The sequence below is a fragment of the Chenopodium album genome, chromosome 25 (genome assembly GCF_948465745.1).
Source record: "Chenopodium album chromosome 25, dcCheAlbu1.1, whole genome shotgun sequence".
Lineage (NCBI taxonomy): Eukaryota > Viridiplantae > Streptophyta > Magnoliopsida > Caryophyllales > Amaranthaceae > Chenopodium > Chenopodium album.
In genome coordinates this window covers 28,690,424-28,706,892 of record NC_137858.1, presented here as the reverse complement: position 1 = coordinate 28,706,892, position 16,469 = coordinate 28,690,424, and the positions used below count along the sequence as shown (strand labels likewise).

The following is a 16,469-nucleotide window of genomic DNA, read 5'->3' as shown; positions in this document are numbered from 1 at the left end:
TGAAAAATCATTAATTTTCAATTGTTATAATTTATTCTTATTGATAATTATCAAAGATATTATTGATAAAAAGATTGTACCGGCATACGTGCCCATTTGAAATGGAGCGAGTATTAAAATACGGAGGAAGTATATTTTATAATAATCCATACTTCATACCATGTATTCGTATATTATACTTAGTAACTAAAGACAAAAATGAGACCCTTTAGTATTTGGGCTCTTATAAAGCACATAGGTTACACTGGCCCAGCTTGAGATCCAATAGAATACAAGCTGACAAAGAGAGTAGTCATGTAAGTTTATGAGCTTTGACAAACATTATATGACCAATTTACACACAAAAAGCTACGAAGTATAAATCTATAATGGCTCTATTTAGTACTTTGTATTAAATATTCTTGAGTTTACCTCCACTAATTACACAATTTGACTCCAAAACATCAGAATTAACATCAGAAACAACCTCTAAAATCTGATCAAGTGATCTGTGATCACTTAATACAGAGGTATGTGACATCCCATTTATGTTAATGATCTTTAATGGTTGAATTTTCTCATTCATCCATTCAGATTGAATTGCTAGCAAGCTCAACAAATTCACTGTTCCATCCCCATCACCCCATATAATAGAAGGTTGCTTATCAAAACCCTTGGCATCATAGAACAAAGTCTCCGGTGTATCAACTCCGCTTCCAATTATGCAAGTGATTGGTACCTCAGGGGCTGTTAATTTCTCAACCATGGGTAGAACTCGAGTTTTATAGGGATGTACACCTTGCGAAAATCCAATATCAGTAAGAAATTTTGGTATGTCCTTTGCAGTGTAATTAGCATTTGGGGTGATCACTAGGGACTTGGCATGTCCAAATATTCTAGGACATGGCATGAGCCATAAGTTACTTTCGGAGCTTCTTTGTTCTTCCCTTACTAACAATGGCTTGACTAAGGGGACTCCTAGGGTGTACCCTGACGCGAAGGTGAGCATTTCTTGAACAGTTCCACCCCACGGCGTTGATAGTGCAATGAAGTGCTTGATGTATTTCTGTCTCCATGAGAGGGTATTACGTAAAAGAAGTTGGTGGACAAATAGGCCTCCTAAACTGTGGGATATAATTAGCACTGGTTTTCCTCCATTCATTGCACTAGCATTTTCAATGAGATCTTTGAGATCTTGTAGGTATTTGGAACCGACATGGCATGAACGGCCTTCTGGGGCTAAGCCATAGCGAAAATCATATGGAGCTCCAAAGAGAGTTATGCTTTCAATGTATCCAATTCCTTCCAATGATTCTACAAGAGGTGCCATGTATTCTGATATGAGCCTGTTCAAGATAGAATAACATGAGTTAAAATGGCAATCAATGAATGTATTAAAAAGGATGAGCCTATGCTTAAACGAAAACTTTATACCAAGATATGGCAAGTTCATCCTTTTTATGTCTATCCCACAGAAATCTTGTGTATAAAAAATATATCAAATGAGTTACAGGGTATATATAAAGAAATAAAGAATAGACTATCATGTGGAGATCACACTCGAGTGCATTATATCGAAATTATAACACAATTTATTCTAACTAGTTTAGCTAGCTCACTTATGGACTTCCTGCTATTCTACTCTATGAACTTAAATCTGAAAAGTGTTTATTAGCAGAAGGATATTTAATATTAGGACTTTATATCGCTGTCTGCTAGTTGATGCCCTATAATCCACTGGTAGGATTAAAGTTGTGCATAACTTTGTAAATAAAGGGGAATACTGCATAAGAATGAATTTGGCATACCAAAATCTCTTGTAAATTTGGTGACAATTTAAGGCTAAATACAGGGAGATTAGATACAAACGGATATCCATCCCAAAATAATTCAATGACATTTTGGTACACTTACAAGCTAGTATTATAAACTATTTTTCTGATCACTAATTGCAACTTTACAAAATTATTTGTAGCTAAGAACTAATGATTATACCCAATTAATAAAGTATATTCATAATCATTCTATAATTGGAAGGAAATTAAAACAATATATCATCAATGGGAAGATAGAAATTTATAATGCGATGCTAACACCTTCACAACCTTTCGGTAACCAAACATTTGGGAGATTTCTTTTATCGACAAACAAAAAGGAACAGAGGGAGTACTCAACAACATTTAATTAAATCCTTCCCTTTCTTTTAAATTAACACATAAATAAGGTTGTCCTAAATCATCTTACAACAATACTTTCCATCAAACACAAACTTAGCTTACTCATTTAATTAAATAAATAACATGGAGTACTAAAATCAATTAATTAAATATTATAAGAAAGAATTAAGTAACTTACTTGAGGCTGGGATCAAGGTAAGAAAGGGATTGAGTGGAACCAAAGTGTGGAACTCTAGTCTCAACTCCAGGAGCATTGAAGTAATCATCAAAAACAGGGTCATAATGCAACATCATCCTCTCAGCAAAGCATTTTGTATAAGGAGCAAGAAGCACACTCGCGTCGAACCATATTCGATACCAACCATCTTTATCTTTGTGCAAAGGCCCTGGATATGCCCTGCATATAAGGCTCGACGGCTTGTATTTCTCCGTCAGCCGAGCTTCTAGCTGGTTGCCACCACTCCCAGGGACTAGAACTATTGGATGAAGACTGCTGCTGCTTGCTGTGCAGAGTATGTGTAACATTATAGTTATAAATATGGCATAGTAGTTGATGTTTGTTAAGGTGAAGAAGGATGGTGAACAATACTTCATTTGTTGTAGTGAAGTGAGGTGTAGTTATGTTTCAGATTGCTTTACCAAACTAGTGTTGTGGGATTGGGTAATGTGTGGCAGAGAATGTGTAGACGTACCAAAGCTGGCTATTATTGTCACTCTTTAGTGGGATTGGTTAGTTGGTTACGTGGGCTTAGCTATTGAGTCCATGTAATGTTTTGCAAGAGAACTAGTCCAACTTCTGGGGTGCTAGAGTTATCTCTATTATACTTACCCCCATTTTTCTTTAATTGACACGCATTCCTTTTTAGAAAATTTATATTTAGTTGACACATTTTCTTTTTGAGTAAATTTTATACTTTGTATTTTCTGCTTAACCCCACTTGTTTTATCATTCTCTCCTATCCTATATATGTGTCCCTAAATTAAACGCGTCAACTAAATAGATTTAGAGGAAATAGTACCTATATGTCTTGGCTTAATCTTAATACCTGATGATTACAGCTATTAAGGACACTTGAGAAATTCAGAATCTACAACTAAGAAATTGCAATTATGAAACCATAACATTTACTGCTTTGACTATTCATCTTCCGCTACTAACTTGATCGTTGGAGTCGAATCTTTGTCAAACCGGAGCTTCGTTGTTTTGCAGGTGTAAGCACCAAACGGGACATATTTGGTGTTGCTAATTTTCCGAGGGACATCCAAAACCCCTAACCAGATGTAATGTTACTATCCCATGTTGTCGTATTAGAGATACATTGCTTGATCGTCAAATTAAGATTATGCACAAGGTTAATGTACAAGTTTATTAACATAGTAATAAGGTTCTCCTAAGGCCCTTTTTGGTTGAAGGGTTTTGGCTGGAAAAGAAAAGAAAGGAAAATGTTTTAATATGAACCCATGTTTGGTTTGATGAATGATATGAAAATTTAAAGGAAAGGAAGGGAAGTGAAAGGAAAGCATCTTTACAAAGTTTCAGCTTTCTTTTCCTCCCAAAATTGGAGGAATTCGACTAGAAAGAGAAAATAAAATTATATTTACTTTCTCTTCTCTTCATTACCTTCCATTAACCAAACATTGGAAATTAAATCTCCTTCTTTCCCTTCTTTTCCTTTTTTTTTTTAAAAAAAAATCAATTCATTAATAAAAAGCTATCCAATATCTATAAATGAAATCTAAATCAACAAATACATAAAATTGAATCAAATTAGGGTTTCTTTCGTCAAAGTTACGATCGTTGAAAAGATCTTGCACTGTGGTACATATCTCGCACACATCGCTGGAATATACAACATTTTTGGAGAGACAGTCTAACGCTTTGTTGTAACCGTAAGGATAATTCTCATCTGATTCGCCTGAACGCATTTGAAAACTTGACAACCGTTGCGATCCCGAACAAATCTCTACCAAAAAACTGATAATAGGGCAAAATATATTACCTTTTTTTATAAACCCTAACACACAAAGAAACCCTAAACGAACATAAACAAACAACTAAACTAACGACTCCACCATAAGGAGACGGACGAATATCTATGCTACTTGTGTAGATTTATTGAAACCTAAATAGAAAAGCTAAATAAAATTAAGAGAAAAGGGTCGGAAATAGTCTAATTTCCGGCCTAAACGGCCAAGGTTTTGGAGAAACCCTAGAAGAGAGGAGGAAAGAAGAGGAGAGAAGAGGCGAGAGATATTTCCTTCTTTTCCTTTCCTTTCCTCTCATTTCCTTTCTCTTCTTTTCCTTTACTAACAATGAACCAAATAAAACCTAAGCTACATACTTAGTCGTCAAGCAAATATAATCAATTATTCCTATACCTATTTTCCAATGCATCCCTTTAATTAAAATGCGGCAAATTTTTAGGTCATGTTTCAAATAGTCGAATCCTGATTAGGTTGAGGATCGGATTACAATCTAAGAAAGTGAAATGTCTCAAGTATTTAGCTTACATAGATTGGACCCAAACATTATGAGGGTCGGAGATCACCTTCTAGCTAGCCAAGTTTTTGCGATAAAGGTTGTATAATCGGGTTCTATTTTACGAAGATCAAGTCCACCTTGGTCTTTAGGTCGACAAGTCTTGTCCCAAGAAATCATAGGCAGTCTTGACCCAGTATTATACTGGACTGCATCTAGAAGGATTTTCTATTAATTTCATCTAAGGAGCGTGATTGATCTAGGTAATTTAGTAGTAGTTGTGTCATAAGAAAGGATGGCTTCCAAATGACTTTGTATAATGATTAATCAATGTTTTAACTGCCTTAGAAACCATGTTGGAAAACCATGAATTTAATTTCTTACCGAGCTTTAAAATAAGTTATTAGAATAATGTATCTTATTTAAGTTCTAAGAGTTTTAAGTACTCCTAGATATCAACCAAAAAAGGATTTAGGGATCATGTTAAAAAAAAACTGGCTAAATTGATTTTTTTGAGAATTAAAAATCTGATTAGTGAAGAGAACAAATAATTTATGAAAACTAATGAGCTGAGCTAAGCTAAAAGTTGACTTTACAAATACAAATTTGACATTTATAAGTAATCTAAAGCATAAGTTCTTAATAAGGCGGACATTTATTAACATATTGAGTGACGAATTAAAGTTACATATTTTAAAAGTATTTAAACTTACTCTTATATATTATAAGTGTTACTTTTTTTTTTTATTATTACCCTTAAAAAACACTTATGATGTAATAGACCTAATTATATATACTAAGGGCCTGTTCAGATTTACTAAACTGAGCTGAATTGAACTGGGTGATTAGAGCTGAAATGAATTGTTTATGAGAGAGGGAAATTAGGAACTGAACTGAAATGATTGGAGCTGAACTGTACTGAACTTATTAGAGCTGAAATGAATTTTCTATGAGAGGGAAATTAGGAAATAAACTGAACTGATTGGAGCTGAACTGAACAGAAATTAAGCTGAAGAGAACATGCCCTAAGTTTTATAACATGTATACACATTAAAATACAACCAAAATCATTACAATTTAAAAATTATCCTTAATTGGGTTAAAATTACTACAAAAAATGGGAAATTTTGAATTTTGGTACCTCGAAAATGACCCTATTGATTTTTAGTACCCATCTAAAATTTATTATATATTGGTACTCATTAAAGTTACAAAATATAGGTTTTAGTACTTTCGTCCAAAAACTTTTCATTAGTGGGGCCCATTATCTAAGTAACTAATAATTTTTTTTTTTAAAAAACCAAAACCCAGCCACCCCTCCCCCTCCCCGTTAGCCACCTTTCCCCCTCCTCGTGCCAGCTGCCAATGTCCAATCATTCCCCCAGCGCTGGCGACCTCACCCCTCCCTTTCCCCCATCGATCTCCCTCCCCTTTCCCACTCTTGGCTGCCCTTGACGGTCTGACACCACCCCTTCCCCTTTTCCTCCAAATAAATTGTTTTGAGGTTTTAGCGTTCAATTTAATTTCTCTCTCTCCTCAAATCATACAACAGCTCCAGTAGCTTCAAGGGAACTTATGGCGACGGTATTCGAGGCAAATGCGGTGGTTATGGCGGCTTCGACATTTGCGGTGGTTAGATTGTGGGCTGCTGGTCGGTGCCGTTGTGGTTAATTGCTGGTGCGTGGGCTGCTTGATGGTGGACGATTGTGGGCTGTCTAGGTGCTGTTTGTTGGTTGTGATGATGGTGGTCGATTGCTGGGGCCATTGGAGTTGATTGCTGGTGGTGATGAAAGTGACGGTGGAGGAAAAAGGGAGGTGTTGTGAAGATTGTGAAAGGTGGTTCTTGATGCGGCTGCTGTTGTGGGTTGTTTTGGTGGTTAGAGTCGGTGGTGCATTTAGAGGTGAAGGGGTGGTTTTCGGGGTCGCGGCAGTCGGTACGGGGAGGGGGGTTGACAGTGTAGTGGTTAGGGAGGAGGAAGGGGTGGCTGGGAGGTGGCAGGACTATGGCTGGCCCCAATAATGGAAAACTTAACAGAATAAGGACGGAGGTACCAAAACCTATAATTTTAAACTTTGATGGGTACCAAAGTAAAAAAAGTTTTAAATGGGTACGAAAAAGGAAAAATTGCCCGCAATGATCCCACCTTTGGGCCGTCCGCTAATAATAATCCAACCTTTGGATTATTTTTAAATAATCCCACCTTTATACCTTTTCCGCTTTAAATGGTCCTAACCGAGTAACCGGTCACATAACTTGTTATTACAAGTTACTAGACACGTGTCAGTTTATGATTGGTCAAAAAATAAAATTAAAAAAAAAACTGAAACCAAATTCCGGCAGCCCCACCTCCCTTACCCAATTCCGGCAGCCCCACCTCCCCTACCCAATTCCGGCCACCATCTCCCTTCCCTTCCCCTCCCCGATTCCGACCACCCCCTCCCTCTCCATTCCCGACCACCCTCTCCCTCTCCGTTTCCGACCAGCCCCTCCCTCACCTTCCCCGTTCATGACCACCTCCTCCCTGTCCCTCCCCGTTTCTGACCAGCCCTTCCCTTTCCTTCCCCGATTTCGACCACCCCCTCCCTCTCCCTCCCCGTTTCCGACCAGCCCTTCCCTTCCCCCGCTCGTTTACGACTAGCCCCTCCATCTCCCTCCCCATTTTCGACCAGCCCCTCCCTCTCCCTTCCCGTTCCCGGTCGACCCCACCCCTGTACCCATGCCGCAAACGCACCACCACGAATCCGGCCTCTATCTGCTCGATGTCCTCCCCCACCCTGATTCCGGCGTCGCTAATTCCAATTTAGTTTGGTGGGTTTAGTAATTTTGAATGGTTGAGTTAATGGGGTTTTGGGGTTAGGTTGGCTGGATGGGATTCCGGTCAGCGTGATCTCCGTGGCGGTGGTTTCAGGTCTGGGAGGGATGGTTGTTCCAGAGTTTTGCTTTGGGTGGTGGTGGGATGGTGGTGGCTTGGGTGGTGCTGGTGGTTTTTTTATTTTTTTACAAGTGTTTTTGACCAATCAAGTAGCTACACGTGTTAATTAAACTTAAAAAAAAAAAGAAAAACCTACACAACCGGTTCTAGGTAAAATGGGACGATTAAAAAAGATCAGGGGGTAAAGGTGGGATTATTTAAAAATAATCCAACGGTCGGATTATTATTAGCGGACGACCCAAAGGTGGGATTATTGCGGGCAATTTTTCCTACGAAAAATCAACATGGTCAAAAGGTACCAAATAAAACTCAAATTTTCCTAAAAAAATGTTTAAGTTACTATCAAATTTAATGTCTTTCAATAAAATTAAGGAAGACTACTTTGATAGGCGGATCCAAGGGAAGGCCTACCCGGGTCTTGGCCTCTTCAATGCCTAGAATTTGATATGATATAAATTAAAAATCTTGTACAAATGTATGAGTTTCATAGTTGGTTAGTTACTTGTTGCATAGATTTATAAGGTCAAGGGTTTAATTCCCCTTCTTTACACATTTTTTTTTTTCGTGTAGGCTTATTAAACTTATATTCCTTTATTGATTTATTAATTGAAATGCTTTATAACTTCGGCCCTAAACTCATATCCCTTTATGGCTTCCCTCACATTTCTCATTCCTAACTCGATTCTCATCCCCCCTTTCACTTTTTTCCCCCAAAAAATCAGAAACACTTCAATTCACACCTCCAAATTAAAATTGACGAACAATTATTGGTGGTTTGGGGGAAAAAAAGTGAAAGGGGAGATGAGAATCCAAATAGGAATGAGAAATGGGAGAAAAGGTAAAGAATGGGCCCAAAATGACATCATGTGGTAGTTGGAAGGCAAGAAGGTGGTAACTTTTGATTTTTTGAAAATAGAAGGTGGTAATTTTCAAAAAAAAAAAAAAATAAAAAAAAAAAAATAGAAGGTGGTAATTGCTAAAATGAACATAATAGAAGGTGGTAATTGTCAAAATTTCCTTATGTGTGAGTAATTTCATAATCTAGGGTTAGGTTGAACCCTAATATGGATTGATGTGTTATTTGATTCCCAATTCCCAATTTAATTAATTTATAATTCCTCTTTGTTAGGGTTGGTTTTATTATCAGTGATTAACTAGAAATAGTATTATTGTTTGTGATTAGGTTTACAATGAAAGTTGATTCTTAATTGATTTTAGAACCCTAATTAAAGTAAGAGCCTTTATACATGAAAATAGCTAATTGGCTTGGTCTAGCTAGGACTTATAGGATGCCATTCTAATTTAATACCTACGGTAGATAAAAGTAAGTTTAACCCAATAAAAAATGAAAAAGAATAAAAATAATAAATGAATAAAAATAAATAAAAAGTGTAAAAGTAGAAGAATTACTACTTCCTCCGTGTTTTTTTAAGTGACAAAGTTTGACCGGCACGTAGTTTTAGGAGATTTTATTGACTTTAATAAAATAAGATGTTAGTGGGGTAGGTTGGGAGAAAATCATCTGTCCCATAATTTGTGTCCCACTGGTGTTCCACTAAATATGATTGGTTCTTGAAATATTTATTTGTTTTTTTAAAACTTAAGAAGTGGGACCTTGTAATTATCACAACCAATGATATTAAGTGGAACACAAATGGAACATGAAAAATGGGACAGAAGATTTAAACCCGGTTGGAGGAGTGAGAAATGATAAAGTAAAAGAATGTGAGACAAAGTGGGGACCATGAAAGGAGTGAGAAATGATAAAGTAAGAGATAGTGAGGTGAAAATATATTATTAAAATGTAAGGAATTTCTAAAAGAGGAAGTGTGTCACTTAAAAAAACACGGCCGTTTAAGGAAAGTGTGTCACTTAAAAAAACACGGAGGGAGTACTACTGTATATACAAGAAAACATTTTGGCGCCATTGTTAACTCTTTTAAACATTACTCTTCTTTCTCTTTCTTCAACATCTAACGAATTCACAGGTTCAATTTTCTCTCTCTTAATTCATCATATTCAATTTTCTTTATAATTCTTGCTTCATTCATCTCAATTAAATAAACTTTTTTCATCAGATTTTGCAGAAATTGAAAGAATCGAACTACTTTCTCGCACTCTAATATCAAGCGAGGCACTCTTTTTACTTTCTAATTCATTTGCATTTAAAGTTTAATTTCATTGATTTCATGTTGAATTTTTGCAATTCATCTCAATTAAATCAACTTTTCTCATCATATTTTGCAGGAATTGAAAGAATCGAACTACTTTCTTGAGCTCTAATACTTTGCGAGTATTCTTTCACTTTCTAATTCAGCTGCATCTAATGTTTAATTTTTTTGATTACATGTTGAATTTTCGCTATTATAATGAGTTGAATTGTGGTGATTTCTTCTCTGTTATATTGAGTTGAATTGTGGTGATTTCTTTTCTGAGAACTTAATATTTGTTGCGAAATCATTGTGATATTCCTAAATTGTTCTTCAATTTCATCCAAATCTTGAAGTTTAATTTCTTTGATTTCATGTTGAATTTTCATTGTTATTATATGATATTTATTACTTGAATTCACTATTATATTGAATTGAATTATTGTGATTCATCTTTGAGAACTCATTATTTGTTGCGAAATTATTGCGATATTCCTAATTTGTTATTCAATTTCATCCAAAATTTGAAGTTTAATTTCTTTGATTTCTTGTTGAATTTTCATTGTTATATGATGTTTATCACTATTATATTGAGTTGAATTGTTGTGATTCTTCTCTAAGAACTCAATATTTGTTACGAAATTATTGCGATATTCCTCAATTGTGCTTTAATTTCTTTAAAATTTGAAGTTTAATATCTTTGATTTCATGTTGAATTTTCACTGTTATATGATGTTTATTACTTGAAATCACTGTTATATTGAGTTGAATTGTGGTGATTTCTTCTTTGAGAACTCATTATTTGTTGCGAAATTATTGCGTTATTCCTAATTTGTTATTCAATTTCAACCAAAATTTCCTAACTTAAAATTTGTTGAAATTTCTACTGTTCCTGTTCATTATATTCTCGTTTGTTTCAACATTAATCAAGAATTTCTTCTTTAAGTTCTAAATCCAAAAAAATACAAGGAATATGACTTCCATATATATACTCATTCTTTTTTCCTGTTTGAAACTTTCTAGTGATGGAGATTCTTGATCCGATGACTAACAACGTTGTACAAGAATTAAAAACTGAACCTAGCGGAGTTGTCTCAAGACTAAAGACAGATTTCGAAGAAGAGAAGCCACTAAAGTCAAGCTCAGTGTCGACTCGAAAATTCCATATGATGAGGTCGTCAAGTATTGTGAATTTTTTTTATTGATTGAATAGTAACTATAATCGCACATCTAAAACTATAGTACATTAACAACTATTCTAATATCTTCTCAAACAATATACTGTATTATAAGGGAATTTGTTTGATGGCATTGGGAATTTTTATTTGTTAGAATATATTGGTTAACTGATTACCTTGAACATATGATAACTACAGAATATTTTTTTGCTAAATATATTCAAACAAGCTAAGGATTGATACCATATAAGACTTAGAGAATTTTTTTTTTTTTTTTTTTTTTATGATATCTTGAATGGATATTATTGATCGACATATTGATGTATATACAATACAAGTAAGGAATCCTTTGAATCTGTTAGGCTATGTGCACGTAACGAAAGTGTAAAATAAATCGAGAAATTATAAAGATGAATGCAAGATAAGTAATATCGAAGAGACACACGAGCAATGAAAATAATTCCACTATATTAAAATTGAGAGTACAAAATAAAGCTAACTGAAGGAGCGTATGGTTACAAGGTTACTCTCAATAAAAAGTGGTCACAAGAGAGTATTATAAGAATAGTGGATTATATTACAAGTTGAAAAGTTTAAGTATCAAGAAACTAATAAGGTGGAAAGACTTTGTAGTAGAAGTTTTTTTTTTATTTTTTTATTATTTTTTTTTAATATGGCTTTTTCTTGTGTTGATCATGTAAATGATGGCCATAGCATCATATTTATAGGAATGTATATGTCGGTGATCAAAGCAAAGATTTTTCAATGGAATTTTCTACCAAATTCCACCGGCATAGTGGAAATCTCTAGATTAGTCCTTTGACTTCTAGTATTAGGTGGTAGCTAGATTATTTGCTAGAATTTTCTAGCAAATTCTGCATAATACTCCTTAATGGGCTTGTAAGAATTTGGGCCAACTTTAACAATCTCCACCTTAGAACAAATTCTGTAGATAACTTGTCGTAGGAGCCCAATAAAGATCTAGAAAGAATGAATTCCCACTAAGTCTAAGAAATGATCGAACTTACTGGTAGGAAGTGACTTTGTGAGCATATCCACAGAATTTTCTGATGTATGTACCTTGTTAACCACAATTTCACTTTGATCAATAGTATCTCTGACATAGTGGTATTTGACGGAGATGTGCTTGGTCTTGAAATGGTAAGCATCATTCTTAGTGAGAAAGATAGCACTTTAGCTATCAAAGTATACCACGGTGACACCTTGTGGTATGCCAAGATCTATAACAAGACCTCGCAACCATGTAGCCTCCTTTATACCTTCGGTTGCTGCGACATACTCTGCCTCAGTAGTGGAAAGAACAGCTATTGGTTGTAATTGAGCCTTCCAACTTATTGCTCCCAAACAGAGAGTGAAGATTTTACCGGAGAAAGGCCTTCGACGGTCAAGATCGCCACCATAGTCAGAGTCAACGAACCTAACAACATTAGTAGAAGTTGTTAAGTTCTTATCAAATACCAACCCTGTATCTACTGTACCTTTTAGGTACCGAAAGATCCATTTTACAACATTCCCATGCTCCTTGCCATGGTTGTGCATATACTTGCTTACCATGCTCACAGCATATGCTAGATCAAGTCTAGTACAGACCATGGCACACATAAGGAATGCTAGCCATTTTCTCCTTTTCTTCCTCCGTTTGTGGACAAGATGCAGATGACAGCTTAAAATGTGCAGCAAGTGGTGTAGAGACAGGCTTACAATTACTCATATTAAAGCTTTCAAGAATTTTCTTGATATAACTTTTCTGAGCTAAGAATAACTTACCAGGCTGTCGATCTCGATGTATCTCCATGCAGAGAATTTTCTTAGCTGCACCAAGATCTTTCATCTCGAACTCCTTGTGAAGTTGAGACTTCAATTTATCAATAAATGCCTTATCTTGGGATGCTATGAGCATATCATCCACATATAGCAACAGATAGATATAGACTCCATCGTACTGTCGGAAGTAGACACATTGATCGTAGTGACTACGTATGTAGCCTTATTTACTCATAAATGAGTAAAATCTCTTATACCACTGTCTCGGGGCTTGCTTGAGACCGTATAAGGATTTCTTTAAGCGACATACTGATTTTCCTTTCCAGGAACGACAAATCCCTCGGGTTGCTTCATATGAATTTCTTCTTCAAGATCTCTATGTAAAAAGGCAGTTTTGACATCGAGTTGTTCCAACTCCATGTCAAACATAGCAACCATTGCAAGAAGGACTCGAATAGAGGTATGACGAACAACAGGAGAGAAAATCTCATCAAAGTCAATACCTTCTTTTTGATGGCATCCTTTGACAACAAGGCGTCCCTTCCATCTTGCATGTTCAACTCCTGGAATGCCTTCTTTTTGCCTGTAGATCCACTTGCAAGTGTAGACACCAAATTTTGATCCTACCTTTGTAATTATCACTATTAATAATCTTTTATTATTATAGTTATCGTTTTTTTGCAAATAATTGTTATTATTTTGCTAAATATTTTTATAAACTTAATGACGTTTGTTTTATTATTTAAAACGAAGGAAACGAGTAATAATAATGATTTTTATTCATAATTTCCAAAATATATGTTACAATTTATACTTCTAAACTACTAAATTACAAAATATTGAAGTACAACTAACACTACATGTTTTTTTACCCTGCTCCATCGAAGTAATTTTCGGGTTTTACTTGTGGAATAACAAGTAAATTAATACGGCCATTAGGAGGACCACTAGCCCCACAATGTACATGAAGTACACCCTTATCATCCTCATGTCTTCTTCAAAGGTGAAGACATGCTGATCTTCTTGGTTTTCTCAAAACATGGTGGCCGAGTTTAATGGTGGTTTTTGTTTGATTTTTTCGGGTAAGAAGGAAGATGGAAAAAGATAAGAATAAGTGGTGAGTGGAGATTTTGGATAAGGGTAATTTCTTTTTATAGTAAAAAGTAAGTATTTTAAACCGTATTTTTATATGTATATGTATATGTATAATAATCATATAGTATAAAGTACAATTTTTTTTTTTTTTTGTTTCACCAGGGGAATATGTCATTTTCTTTATAAACAAGCATTGTTCACTCCTTTAGAGTATAATAAGTATATTCGTATGTTCACTTAGACTGTTAGAGGAAGTTTTATTCTTTTTATTTTATCTAGTGATTTTTACAATTTGTGCACTACTCTATTGTTTGGCCAGCTTACCTATAAACTCCACTACTCTAAAGACCCATGACCGACCAAGGAAGGGAAATGACAAACATTCCCTTTCTTGAGTGAGCACTTTTAACCATTATGAGCTGTGGACTAAGATAATACCACCTTTTTTTTTTTAATTTATTTATTTTCTTTCAATCTATATTGGATCCGATTAATTTCAATTCGGGCCAATTTTACCAATATTTATCTAGCATGATATATATGGATGTGAATAATTTGCGGGACAGTGGGAATTTGATGGTCAATGTTACGCTTAAAATGAAATAATACAATATGTATTTTAGTAATTATACTGGAGCAATCATACTGAATTTCTTGTTACAAGATACTGTGGATGCAGCGTATGAATGTAGCATATACTACGAATCTTGTAGTCTGCTTTTTCACCTTTGTTTTTGTTGTTTTGTGCACACCATACCACCGTAGGCCATAGTGGTATGTAACTTCTTCTTTTCTTTTTTTTTTCTTTTCTTTATCTTTTATCTTTTTTTTTTAATTTTTTTTAGTCTAGTTTATTGTATCCTTTTGTCAATTTTGATAAACAATTGTCAATAGTGAAATAACGTTACCTTTTTTTTTATCTCCCGCGGTTAATATTGTATCCAATAAATTTTAATTTGGATCAATTGTATCAATATTTATCTGACGCTAATTGGGACAGCTGGATTTCATACGCGTCATATATTGCATTTCACTATTCAAAACACTATTTGACACTATTCAAACACTATTTGACACTATTCAAATAGTATTTTCCGTTAGGTTTGATTTGCGTTGCCGACGTGAATTTGGTCTTCCGTTTTATTTGTTTTCCTGTTGTTTTGATCTAGTTTTGTATTTTTTTTTACGACCATGATAAGTATAAATTTGTGTTTTAGTAGAGTAAAGCAAGATAAGAGTTCACCTTTTTATTTAGGTCATTCAGTCAAGGGAATATATTTTACTCTTGACTACCTTAAATTAATGACGTATGACTTAATATTGTATGGATTTACATGGTGTATTTTCACTTTGACCATGTCAATCTTACGATTTTGTTTGATTTACCTTACTTTATACTTTTTAGTAAGGGTTATTATTTCAAATGCTCGTATTATAAGGTTTTGTCGTATGTTTAGATGTTCTTGGGTAAATTCATATGTACTGTCTAATAAGGGCAAGGTTTTTTTTTTTTACTTTTTATATAAACTCTGAAATATTTTGTCCAACCCTATTAGTATTGTAACCTAATGTCTTTGTGTAGCTTTCAGCGCTGACATCTCAGAGCTGATATTTATTTTATAAGTTTTGCTTTAGTACCTTGGTGAGTATAGTAGTCACTAAATAAATTTAGGCACTCTGTTATCGTATACCATGTGTGTATTATTTTTGAGTTGTGACATGACTTGGTCATATATTTTCCTTATTTGTATTACCATGGCATTTTAGAACCTTTTAATTATGTGAATATTGGAGTTGATTTTATTACGATTTTCTTTATTTTATCAGTTTAAGTGTTGCAAAACAGATTAAGTAAGTTTGTTACATATGAAACAAAAGAATTTAATATCAAGATTCTCATTATTATCAAAATCTTGATATTTACCAAAATAATCCTTGAATTTTAATTTATTTACAAATAAACCCCTTTATTTTCCTATAAATACCCTCCTAATTTTCAAAGTTTAAAATTTACCAAAAACTTCCTACAAATTCTCTCTCGAAAAATTCTCTCTCAAAAATTTCTCCTCTAATCTTTGTTTTAGTTAAAATCTCTCTAATTTAGCTTTATTTTTAAGTTATTAGCTTATAAAAAAGCATCATATAATTAAGTTGTTATTTTCATTTTTCTTTTATTTAAGTATTGTTATTATCTTCAATTCCTATAAAAAAACACAAAAATATTTCAAGTTCAAGTACTGTTGTTATTATTATTTTTGTTAAAAAATATTAGTTTAATTGCTTAAGTATTCCTATTCTATATTAAAACCAAAAAAATTCTTAATATTTAGTTTTATTTTTCAAGTTTAGTTTCCATAAATCAAAAATAAAAAAAAAGAGTTCATTAGCTTTATTTTGCACTAATTATTTTTAATATTTCAAAATTCCAAAAAAAAAAAAAAATCACTTAGTCTCTTTTATTGCACTTTAATTAAGGAGTGATCATCTTTTCATCCTTGATAAGTAAGAAGGGTTATTCAAAAAATTGCTACACCTAGCTCAAGGTATTATCTTTATTCCTTTCTTAATTTCCTTAATTATTATTATTATGCTAACTAATGTGTTTGTTTCCATGTGATGATACCAATAGGGGTAATGACGATATTAGGTGCTAAATTAGCCCTAAATCTTTCATTACTCCACATTAGAAAGCC

The 16,469-nt window shown here is 34.0% G+C and overlaps 1 protein-coding gene across 1 annotated transcript; it reads right to left on the bottom strand.

Moving 5' to 3' along the window:
• Positions 1–229: 229 nt before the first annotated feature.
• On the bottom strand, positions 230–2,823 carry LOC145615019 (lecithin-cholesterol acyltransferase-like 1). Its single transcript, XM_081670099.1, has 2 exons — positions 2,335–2,823; positions 230–1,325 (listed from the first exon to the last, which is right to left on the bottom strand). The coding sequence occupies exons 1-2, from the start codon at positions 2,748–2,750 to the stop codon at positions 392–394; spliced, it is 1,350 nt and encodes a 449-aa protein (XP_081526225.1). The 5' UTR covers positions 2,751–2,823; the 3' UTR covers positions 230–391.
• Between the last annotated feature and the right edge of the window lie 13,646 nt (positions 2,824–16,469).